The 12,166-nt window shown below is 34.9% G+C and overlaps 1 protein-coding gene across 3 annotated transcripts; it reads right to left on the bottom strand.

The window, feature by feature from the left end:
• Positions 1 to 43: 43 nt before the first annotated feature.
• LOC111378666 (protein RRP6-like 3) lies at positions 44 to 12,097 on the bottom strand. Of its 3 annotated transcripts, XR_002699894.1 has the most exons (9): positions 11,947 to 12,087; positions 10,336 to 10,430; positions 9,892 to 10,035; positions 9,768 to 9,812; positions 8,153 to 8,661; positions 6,700 to 7,195; positions 5,367 to 6,040; positions 1,229 to 1,529; positions 44 to 370 (listed from the first exon to the last, which is right to left on the bottom strand). XR_002699894.1 is itself a non-coding variant. In XM_023001895.1 (8 exons), exons 1-8 carry the CDS (start codon positions 12,029 to 12,031, stop codon positions 1,460 to 1,462), a joined length of 2,118 nt encoding a protein of 705 aa, XP_022857663.1. In that variant the 5' UTR covers positions 12,032 to 12,087; the 3' UTR covers positions 44 to 1,459. The 3 variants fall into 3 exon arrangements, 2 of the variants coding, with proteins under 2 accessions (XP_022857663.1, XP_022857664.1); XM_023001895.1 differs by having other exon boundaries at positions 44 to 1,529; XM_023001896.1 differs by lacking the exon at positions 10,336 to 10,430 and having other exon boundaries at positions 44 to 1,529; positions 11,947 to 12,097.
• Positions 12,098 to 12,166: the final 69 nt, after the last annotated feature.

Here is a 12,166-nt window from a genome sequence, read left to right as displayed (position 1 = left end):
TTTTTTCAATATCGACCACAAAACATAATAGAAAATATCTATATCAAATAATTCCAATAATCATTATTAATTGAACTCTAAAATGTAACAATATTCGCACAAAATCCAGATCCAAAATTCCAAATTATGTAAAAATCCAATCCATTTTCCCAAAAAAACAAAAAAAACAAAAAAAAAAAAAAAAACAAAAAAACAAAACAAAAACCACTAACTACGTAGTGTGTGAAACCACCCTATCGATCTCCTTAATTTTCTTCTCAGGAATCTTCGACATGAAGCTCCTCAACAGTTTCAATGTTGTGAGCAAAAGCATCTAACCTAGATTTTGCAACTTTCTCAACACAGCTGTGGTCTCCTCGAAAATCAGGAACTGCAAAATTGAACACAATGCAGTTAGCAGAAAGTGTCTCAAGAATATATTTTTCATCATGACAGCAAAACCAATCCTAGTTTTCATATCAATATACCAATAGTAAAACAACATTATTAATGTTTAAACTTTTAGATAGGCATCCAACATCTAAACTAATAGGTTGAACTTCTTCATGAACACCATGAGTTTCCCCGTAGAAGTTTCTGACTAAAGGATCAGCAGCTCGGTAAGTATAACAGATAAAGGCCATTAATCAACGCCAATCAGTTGAGGTGCAGCGTATAAAAACTATTAATTGGGAGCGGACAAAAGCAATGTAGGTCTCTATAAACAACAGTGAGTCGTCAAATTTTTAGTTGGTCCCAATCCAGATCCTGCTTTCCTATCAAACTGTGCAGGTAACTGACTTTCTCACTGCTTCCTTAAAGTCCCAGATTTACAGGAGCGCGTGATTTTTTCACATTGCAGAATCTGAAATTTTAAGATGAAATATAAGACTCCACAAAATTCAGAATCTTCAATTTTACAATGACCAGGCAAAGTTCAATAGCTTGCACTAGAGAATAGACATAAAAAAGAGTCCTATCATCGGCCCACAATTTTCATCTTTAAACTTCAATTTCTTTAGACAGTCCACTCATCATATATGATGAGGTAATAAAATCTTTTTTTCCCCAATTCAGGAAAAAGATTGACTGCAATTACGTGCATGTTTGGGACAGCTCATAACCCTGTACATATATTGCTCAATTTCGGCTCAAATTCTTTTCTAAAAGCATGTCATTAAATCTCCCTTAAGCAATGAAAATATCTTCCTCAATAGAACTAATGAATGAATACGCATATGGTACATACAACAAACTAATCTCTTCAGCATCAACTGCTTCCCGAAACTAACAAAAAAAAAAAAAAAAAGCCGCAGTCAACGAATGGAGAATAAAATGAAAAACGAAATAAAGCGGCTAAAGTGCATTCATCTCACTTTGCAGTACTGTCATTGTGTTCTCTAATCCTTGACAGGACACAGATTTCTAGGAGCTGAATTTCTCAAAATCTCGTTTATCACAAGCAAAATAGCGTCCAACATCAAATGGCGATGGCACGAATGTTCTTTCCAGGCTTGTACACGCTGAATTCCCCAAAATCTCGTTTGCCACTGGCAAAAAAAATGTCTAACATCAGGACCTTTGCGTAAAGGAACAATGAATCCGTTACCAAACACGTACTTGACAATTTCTTTTAAAAACTTGCCTATCTTGGATTATTATGAATAATAGAAACTAAAATAGCATAGCTTCTTGACCTTAATGCAGTTTGAGATTCAACCATAGAAATCATATTGCATCATCATTTGGTCTACAATTATTCAGAAGTTCACACACAATGTCGATTTTTCCTAAAGATACCCCCAGCCCCCCGATTATCATCTTTAGGGCCTGTTTGAGAGCTCCTAAAGAAAATCATCTTGAGCTAACTTTCTCTAAATCTAATCAAACAAAGAACTTTTAGAAATTATCCAAGGTGATCAAAAAGCAACTTTTGGCTTTTCAAAAACATGCCAAACAGGCCCTTAGTTTTCCATGCTGCCCTCATTAAAACTTCCAAAGAAGCTTCTTCATCTGAAATAATTCGTTTGGGAACTATTTACCAATTGCCTAACATCCTTCTACTTAACCCCTGTTTGGTATGATTAAGCCAAAGTCAACAATTAATTTTACCCATATATTTCATGGAACCTACAACTTTCTAACCATACATTTTGACCAATTTTTATCAAAATCTAATTATAATCCCACCAAAAAGGGACACAATAAGAATGTGACTGGTTTTCAAAAATTAGCCATAAACAAGGGAAAAAAACACAGAAAACTAAAGGGGCCAGGGGTTATGAGACGCAAGAAATAAACCTCCATACCCTAAAAATATTCAGTTCAATTCCCGCAGTACAATCATGGGTGAAAGATATGGGAATCATAAGCACCATAAATCCTAGTGTTGCACTAATAAAGAGAGCAAAATATCGTTTACAAGTGACTTTTACCTACCTTAGAAAATCTACAAGAGACTCTATTTTAAAAAAGGGTATTTTGCAATTTAGAGAGCACCCATAAATTTAGAGCAAGGGAAAAAAACACAGAAAACTAAAGGGGCCAGGGGTTATGAGACGCAAGAAATAAACCTCCATACCCTAAAAATATTCAGTTCAATTCCCGCAGTACAATCATGGGTGAAAGATATGGGAATCATAAGCACCATAAATCCTAGTGTTGCACTAATAAAGAGAGCAAAATATCGTTTACAAGTGACTTTTACCTACCTTAGAAAATCTACAAGAGACTCTATTTTAAAAAAGGGTATTTTGCAATTTAGAGAGCACCCATAAATTTAGAGAGTAAAAATTTTTAAGTACTCCAACATACTCTTAATATTTAACACTTAATTTTATTACTCTCAAAAAAATATTTATTGTTTTTCCTATCTTCTATTTTCACTAGCTGCCCTCCAAATTATTATATTATTTTTCTACATTGAAATTGAAATACTTTGAATGTATTTAATCATAAAGAGTGGGTTTGGTTAGCCAACCTCTCTTTATTATAAAATGTTAATTTAAAAAATATCTTGGAGTATAATTTAAAAGGTTGACTCTTTAAAATGGAAAGCATCTTATGTTTAAAGAACGGGTGATTAGCACAAAATGTCCCTATCTTTCAATTTTATTGTGTAAAACGTCCCTACTTTTCATTTTTTGACATTTTCTCTTATTTCACATTTCATTGTAGAAAACGTCAAATTCACCATTTTTTAATGTAAAATGACCAAAATACCCTCCCATTTAAATAAAACAAAAAATCAAGAAAAATAAAGAATAAATTACAATATTACTCCTAAATGTTTTAAAAAGTGTAAGTGAATCCAAATAATTATTAAAAGGCCTAATAAAACAAAACGTCCCTATGCTTGACCTATAGTGTGCAAAACGCCCCTACATTTCAAATTGGTAAAAATGACGTTTTTTGTAATTAAACGTGAAAATAGGGTTGAAAATGCAAACAAATTGAAACGTAGAGACGTTTTCCGCAAGAAGTGTCAAACGTGAATTTTTTTGCTATTAAACCTTATTAAAATATTAAAAAAATCAAAAAAAAAAAAACTCTCTCTCTTCTCTTCTTCTCCAAATCGGTTAGCTACCATAGACGCCAAAAAACTCCAGCAAACCACCACCCAAACTACTAGACCACCATACCACCGAAAAGCTCTCACTTCCCTCTACACATACCACCCAACATCCAACTTTGAAACCTTCATGCCAATAGATTTGCTCGAAATTGCAAGCTAAAATACCCAACTCGCCAAAGCAAATGCTGACGGCATCACCTATTCTCGAGAGACCCATGTCATTTCTAACATACCAATTGACTATACTCACTAGGGCGCCTCTCTTTGTGGTCTTAAAATATCAATGGATGGTTCGACAATACGGAGGTTTAGCGGTTTGAGCGATGGTTGGTCGGAGTTTTTTCACCTCTAACGTGGCAGTCTCATTTGGAGAAGAGAATAGAGAGTTTTTTTTTGTTATTTTTAATATTTTAATAAGGCCTAGTAGCACAAAACGTCCCTACGTTTAACACTTCTTGCAGAAAACGTCCCTACGTTTCAATTTTTTTGCATACCCTCCCATTTAAATAAAACAAAAAATCAAGAAAAATAAAGAATAAATTACAATATTACTCCTAAATGTTTTAAAAAGTGTAAGTGAATCCAAATAATTATTAAAAGGCCTAATAAAACAAAACGTCCCTATGCTTGACCTATAGTGTGCAAAACGCCCCTACATTTCAAATTGGTAAAAATGACGTTTTTTGTAATTAAACGTGAAAATAGGGTTGAAAATGCAAACAAATTGAAACGTAGAGACGTTTTCCGCAAGAAGTGTCAAACGTGAATTTTTTTGCTATTAAACCTTATTAAAATATTAAAAAAATCAAAAAAAAAAAAACTCTCTCTCTTCTCTTCTTCTCCAAATCGGTTAGCTACCATAGACGCCAAAAAACTCCAGCAAACCACCACCCAAACTACTAGACCACCATACCACCGAAAAGCTCTCACTTCCCTCTACACATACCACCCAACATCCAACTTTGAAACCTTCATGCCAATAGATTTGCTCGAAATTGCAAGCTAAAATACCCAACTCGCCAAAGCAAATGCTGACGGCATCACCTATTCTCGAGAGACCCATGTCATTTCTAACATACCAATTGACTATACTCACTAGGGCGCCTCTCTTTGTGGTCTTAAAATATCAATGGATGGTTCGACAATATGGAGGTTTAGCGGTTTGAGCGATGGTTGGTCGGAGTTTTTTCACCTCTAACGTGGCAGTCTCATTTGGAGAAGAGAATAGAGAGTTTTTTTTTGTTATTTTTAATATTTTAATAAGGCCTAGTAGCACAAAACGTCCCTACGTTTCAATTTTTTTGCGTTTTCATTCCTATTTTCACGTTTCACTTTCATTGCGAAAAAAGTCATTTTCACCAATTTGAAACGTATGGACGTTTTGTACTATAAAGCCTTTTAATAATTATTTGGACTCACTTGCACTTTCTAAAACATTTAAGAGTAAGATTGTAATTTATTCTTTATTTATTTTTTATTTTTGTTTTATTTAAATTTGAGGGTATTTTAGTCATTTTACATCAAAAATGATGAAAATGACGTTTTCTGAAATGAAATGTTGAAATAACGGCGAAAATACAAAAAAAAAATGAAAGGTAGGGACATTTAACACAATAACCTTGAAAGGTATGGACCTTTTGTGCTAATTACCCTTTAAAGAACCTATTAGAGATGCTTCGGACCTAAAAATATAAAGAGATGAGACCAGAACATCAATCAACAGAAGTAGTTATAAAAGGAATGACAATATATTTGCAATTAATGCATACATGTACAGATGAAAAAAAAAAAATTATAGAAAAGGCACGTGTACCTGTGATTTACATCCCAGCCACCAGGTAAGAAACGAGGATGAAGGGCTTCAACAAAAACTTGTCTCCATCTCTGGCAAAATTGACAAATTCCTTCTTCTCCATACTCTTTGAGCAGATGCTCGACTACCTGTTTCCCGTGAGGTCCATGTCCCAATAATGACAATTTTGATTCACGGTTTAACGAAATGTCTCTATCATCAAGGGGATTAGTAGTCTCATTTGATGGGGATTCACTTTCACAAATATCATCATGATTAGAAGTAGAACTGGTTTTGATATCTGGGAATTCCTTTATATCTGCAATATCATTTCCCTCATCAGCAGATACTGCACTATTGACTCTACCATTAGAAAACAAAGGCCGTGTGTTTACACCCGTATCATCTCCCATCAAAATGTCAAGATAACCCTCTTTCTGATCCGTCTCTCCTGCATTGACGTATAAATGACCAGCAGCCGTACCATTCAAGTCATTCTGAATGGAGGTAGTAGCTTTGCCACATATATTATTTTCTCTCTCGCCATTCAGATTCATAGATTTTAAAGAATTTTTAAATGCCAAACCTCTCTTTTTCTCAAATTTTCTTCTCTCGTGTGGACTCATTCCAACTAGCAGTGCTCTTTCAAGATCTTCATCTGATATTTCTCTCCCTCCATAGTACTTCATGACAACCTACACAAACAAAAGCAGCCACGGATTCAAAAAATTGCTGAATATAATGCGTACTTCAATATGAAGAGAACATTATTATGGCACAGACTTTGAAGGAAATAGTATGTGAGAAGCGGATACGAGATTTTTGAAATGTTTATAAAGGTTCCCTGCTTTATACATGACAAACATTGTAATGGTTTTCAAGATAAAAAACAACGATTTAGTGAACCATCGTCCCAACCAGCCAATCACCAATTGGAGGTATTCTACATGCTGCACACCTTCTGCCTCTATTGAGCCCACTTCATCATCAAGATGAAAATCAAACATCATAATTACATTCTTTGCCAAACAATATCACATTTACAGCAGGCAAATGCACGGATCAGCTATTAATATAAAACAAGATATTGAGAAAAATATGATGTTAACAATAATTAATGATGGAGTCATTCAAAATAATATAATAAAGATGATGATTGTAATGGTGATAATAGAAGACCTTTTTTCTCTTGAAAGATGATGTATTACAGCCCATATACTTGGTAATTGGTTCAGAATCATGCTCCAAACCTTATATCTACCTATTCATTAAAAGTGGTAACATGACTAATTATACAGATAAGATATCCAGAATTAAAATATTTTAAAATAATAGAAAATTTATCCATCACAACCTGCATCAATTCTTCACGGCGTTTGCATGGCATTCTTGTTCCATGGCGTAGCAGAGCCATAGCCGCTGTACGCAACTGTAAAGGAGATACACCTGCCTCCTCAGAAATAATCGTCGGCGTAGAGGCTGAAGCATTGTGCACCTGATTCAAGTCAACTACTTTACGAATAAAAAGTGGTATGTCAAATTCAGCAGCTATTTGCTTCTTATACTTTTCAGCAGCAGCATGAGCAATTTCGTGACAGTCAACGCAAAGGAGGACAATATCATGGGAACGATGGCTTTTTAAGTGCTCAGGAAAATGCATTCTGTAGCATGAGGGTATAATCCTGTACCGCAAGTAGTGATTCCCTTCACCACAGCTCACACATATATTTTTCTTACTTTGAATGTAAAAGTCATTGTCCTCATCTTCTGGACGACCTTTGGGTTCGAAGCAGAGCATGATAGCAGGAGGATCATCTTCAACAAGTTTTGCCAGATTCCGATTGAGATACCTGTAGCAAAGCGCTCATATAAATCCACTTGCATAATGTAAAAATCAAGTATATTGCGAAGAACAAGAAAGAAAGAAGAAAAAGAAGTCATCTGACCATTCAAGTTTTTTGCGATCACAGTGACACAATAAACGTCCATCATTTGCATAGATTTTGAAGTTGTGATAGACCGGAGATTTGCAGGAAAATTTTTGAACGAAGAGTTCTCTAGAAGCCTTCTTCGCCAACTGTTTTGCAGCTTTAAATCCGTTTTGATTGGAGGTGGCTCTTATAGTTTGTTTCAGGCCAGTTTGGGTCAACAAAGCATAATTATATGCAGAAAGAGGACAGCTACCATCTGGACCTAGGTGCTGCTGGATAAACATTTGTAACACATCATCAACTGCACCTATTTCAGCTTGGAAAAGGTAATGAAGGTCTTCGAGATGACAACTAACAACAGAGGACGGAGATTGGAGAGGAAAGAGAGTCATCAATTCAACATCTGGATCAGCTTCGGATATAGTGCTACATATATCCAATTCAGTTGTTGGTCTTTTAGCTGCAAGTGCAATGATGGCACGCTCAGATAAAACAAATCTCAAGCTCTCATCATGGATACGAGCCTGAAATGATTTGTTATGGAACCAAGTTAGTCATCAAAAGTCAAAGTTCAGTTAAGAACTGCAACATGTTATCAAGGACATCGATGACAAACAAGAATTGGGACCAGTCATGAAGAAACGCAGATAGAGTCCCTACAATTTAGTACTCTCCACTTTTTCTTACTTCCTCTGATAAGAGGAGTTTCAAGATAAAAAGGGTGGCGAGGCTAAATTAAACTGAATCTAAACGTTTTATCAAAAGATAATTAAAAAAAAAAAAAAAAAAAGGCTTTATTAAAAAATTTAGGGGTCAAGGGGTCGGTTGCATAAATTAGAAGAACAAGAAAGAAAGAAGAAAAAGAAGTCATCTGACCATTCAAGTTTTTTGCGATCACAGTGACACAATAAACGTCCATCATTTGCATAGATTTTGAAGTTGTGATAGACCGGAGATTTGCAGGAAAATTTTTGAACGAAGAGTTCTCTAGAAGCCTTCTTCGCCAACTGTTTTGCAGCTTTAAATCCGTTTTGATTGGAGGTGGCTCTTATAGTTTGTTTCAGGCCAGTTTGGGTCAACAAAGCATAATTATATGCAGAAAGAGGACAGCTACCATCTGGACCTAGGTGCTGCTGGATAAACATTTGTAACACATCATCAACTGCACCTATTTCAGCTTGGAAAAGGTAATGAAGGTCTTCGAGATGACAACTAACAACAGAGGACGGAGATTGGAGAGGAAAGAGAGTCATCAATTCAACATCTGGATCAGCTTCGGATATAGTGCTACATATATCCAATTCAGTTGTTGGTCTTTTAGCTGCAAGTGCAATGATGGCACGCTCAGATAAAACAAATCTCAAGCTCTCATCATGGATACGAGCCTGAAATGATTTGTTATGGAACCAAGTTAGTCATCAAAAGTCAAAGTTCAGTTAAGAACTGCAACATGTTATCAAGGACATCGATGACAAACAAGAATTGGGACCAGTCATGAAGAAACGCAGATAGAGTCCCTACAATTTAGTACTCTCCACTTTTTCTTACTTCCTCTGATAAGAGGAGTTTCAAGATAAAAAGGGTGGCGAGGCTAAATTAAACTGAATCTAAACGTTTTATCAAAAGATAATTAAAAAAAAAAAAAAAAAAGGCCTTACTTAATAAATTAGGGGTCCAGGGGTCGGTTGCATAAATTATTTTCTGCAACTCCTTATGATCAATGGCTGTATGTATAGAATCCAATTACATATGACATGTTATTAATAAAAAAAAAAAATCGTTTTATACTCTTTCATCCAATTATCTCACCCTATTTCCACACCCCCCCATTACTAGTTCCAAACAACATAAGAGTAAATAACATCTGTTTCCTACTAGAGGAAGTACTTCAATCCATCCCTTCTCAATTCCCCTCACCCTTCCTTGAACATATGCCAAACCCAAATATCAAGACTATCAACAGAATTTGAGAATTGAAGCTAATGCATCACATCTTTGCAGATGCCATCCGTTCAACCCAGCGATAGGAATTCTGATGGTTGCAATTGTATGGCTGTAACTTATTCTCAATAATAAAGATTAATAGTCCAATACATAAGGCATCTAAATGGAGGCCTCTAGAGCCCAACAGCAACAAGTGCTCTAGATGATTATTATAAAGCTCAACCTGTAACTAGGCGACATGAGCAGTAGTAATGATATGAATGTTCATCCCTACCCCTCAACTGAAGTTAACAACAGGTATTGGGACCAAGCCATAAGATATATCGCTATCCTCTACGAAATCTCAATGCAGCAATATCGGAAGAATCTCTTTACTTCTCATCCAGGGATAGTGTCCTTGAGGGCATTTCCTGGAACGAATACTAAATTTCTATGTGTTGATAGCATCCCCAACAAGAAGTGAAATTCAACAATTCCACAAATAATACATAAAGCAGGGATGAGTTCAGTCAGAATACAACGAGTATATTGATATGTTTCCACTCACCATTATATCCCTCCATGCGCAGAATCGTCTCACAAGTTCCTGAAACTGAACATGAAAAGGCATCATCATTATCCATGTCTACAAACAATATCAATCAAAAAAAATCTAATAGAAAGTATCAAACCTTCAAATCACACAAACTGGATGGAATACCCCCTTGATCATTCAAGCAACGAGAAATTATTGACAAAGCAGTAGATTCACCGAGATAAGCTTCAATATCTTTTTGGAAAAGTTGCAAACAAGTTGCATTGGAACGTCGACTAGCCTCGAATAGAAAATGGAATTTGTCACAAGGAGACAAATTTTCTGATCCGCTAATTCCTATAGGATGTTAACTGAATGATGAGTCCAAAATAAAAACTAAAATGTTAAAAATTGGGCTGGATATGTGCATAAGATGACAAAATTAAACTTGCAAGGGGACTTTGTAGTATATAAGTTTTTTAGTCTTCTTCCTCACTTTCCCTGGATTTTCTCTCATCACCTTTATTATAAACAGTTTCAGCACTCTGAAATGATGGTAGATAACTAGTATGCCAGTGCACAATTATTTGCTAAGACTTACAGGTGTATATTTTGACAAATGCCATCTCATATCACAATAAATAATTGAAGCATCAGTTTGCAAAGTAATGCAGTGGCTGTAGCCATTTGGTGGATCTGGAATTAAAAAATGTAAATTTTTAGAGAAAATGACACCTTAACTTAATTATAAGATATTTATACATTTCATTTTTAAAACTCATTAGCACTTAAAAAAACAATCAATTTGAATTTTTCTTCCTCGTATCTTAGCAGTCCTTCATTAACTTGGGTATAAAATATCTTTCATATATTTCACCATTTTTACTTTTAACGGTCATTTCAATTTCATAAATTTTAAAAATTATAAGGGTGAGGTCTTACAGTGATATCTTTGTCATCCGATTGTTCTGCAATTATGATTCAAGAATATTTTTCCCTTTCTTATTCATAAGCATATAAAAAATTAGTCATTTCTCTTACAAGTCCTCTATGCTTTATGGGTAAGGATGACAGCTAATGAGAAGGTTCTCAGCAATATACGACTATCAAACAACATTGAGAGAACTTATTTGCTTCTTCAATTTTGAAATGAACGAGGACTGTTAATCCTTACCCCAATATATTCAAGCCTCATCCTGTAATTAGTTAAGGCATGTAAGATCAACATTGAATATTGACACCTTTATTTTCCCACATAATCTATAGTCAGGAGAGGGAATAACATGAATATTAATGCCTTCCTTTTTCCACATAATAGGTAATTGTCAATGGCCAATTCTGGTGATGGCACCAGATAAATTTTCAAGTCTATGCAGGATTTTATCTTGTTCATCACAACACCAAACTCTATTCCTAATAATTGCCCACCACTCTCTTCGGTCTATGGACACATCTAATGGAAGATCCAATTCAATCAGATTCTTGGCAACCAAACCAACCCATGATAATTTTAATCTGCCTATCCTTTCTAACATGTTCAACTAGGTAGAAAAGTGCACATATGATTTAATAGTTAATAAGACTTTTACACTATATCTCAATAACACTTTAACAAATCCGGATAGATCGAAATGGCACCAAGTGAGGATGAATTAAGGAATAGAATAATATATCATTGAACTATGTTCTGTGATTGAGCCATGTTCTGTGTAGACCTAAAGAATCTTTTCTTCAAAACAGGGACACAAGTCCAGTGGAATATGTTAAAAGGGAAAATGCCAAACTTTATGGTCTGATAAAGTTGTAAGATATTTTACTTGGACTTCAGAAAGAGGTAACTGTAAATCCAAGAAAATAGCGAAAAAAGATGTAATATATAGTGAGCTCGAGGTTGATTGGAAATAAGGTTTTGCCTGTTCTAGTAACTAGAACAAAAATTTGGTCTCTGCTTTAAACTTCTACACAGAAATAGAAGCTTCTATACTCTTCATACTGGTATTTGTCATTAGAAAGAAAAAAGAATAAGAAATAGATTACCACGACTTTGATAATCAAATCTTCTACAAAATATTCCAGCAGCAAGGTTGCTCAATCTTGGAAATAATTTTCAATAATGACTCTAAACCCATTCTATACAAGTACAGGACAACAATTGGACACATCCACAAAAAATAATTAAATAGTTTTCAAATAGGATGAATTTATGGCATACCATTTTTATGCTGTTTGAGCTCCATAGAAAGACAATATGCAATGTACAACAAATAGTGTGCATCAGATCTCGCATATTTTACCATTTCTTCAGGCAATGGACGTTGTCTCCAGTCTTCTCGCTGACATTTAGATTGTGAAACAAAATTAGTATGAGAACAGCATTACTATAATCAATTTCCCTGATGTTGCAGGCAAAAAAGCATGGAAAATGGCAATCA

The sequence above is a fragment of the Olea europaea genome, unplaced genomic scaffold (genome assembly GCF_002742605.1).
Source record: "Olea europaea var. sylvestris unplaced genomic scaffold, O_europaea_v1 scaffold1850, whole genome shotgun sequence".
Taxonomy (NCBI): domain Eukaryota; kingdom Viridiplantae; phylum Streptophyta; class Magnoliopsida; order Lamiales; family Oleaceae; genus Olea; species Olea europaea.
Note: the sequence above shows the minus strand (reverse complement) of the source record. Positions and strands in the feature narration are given on the sequence as shown.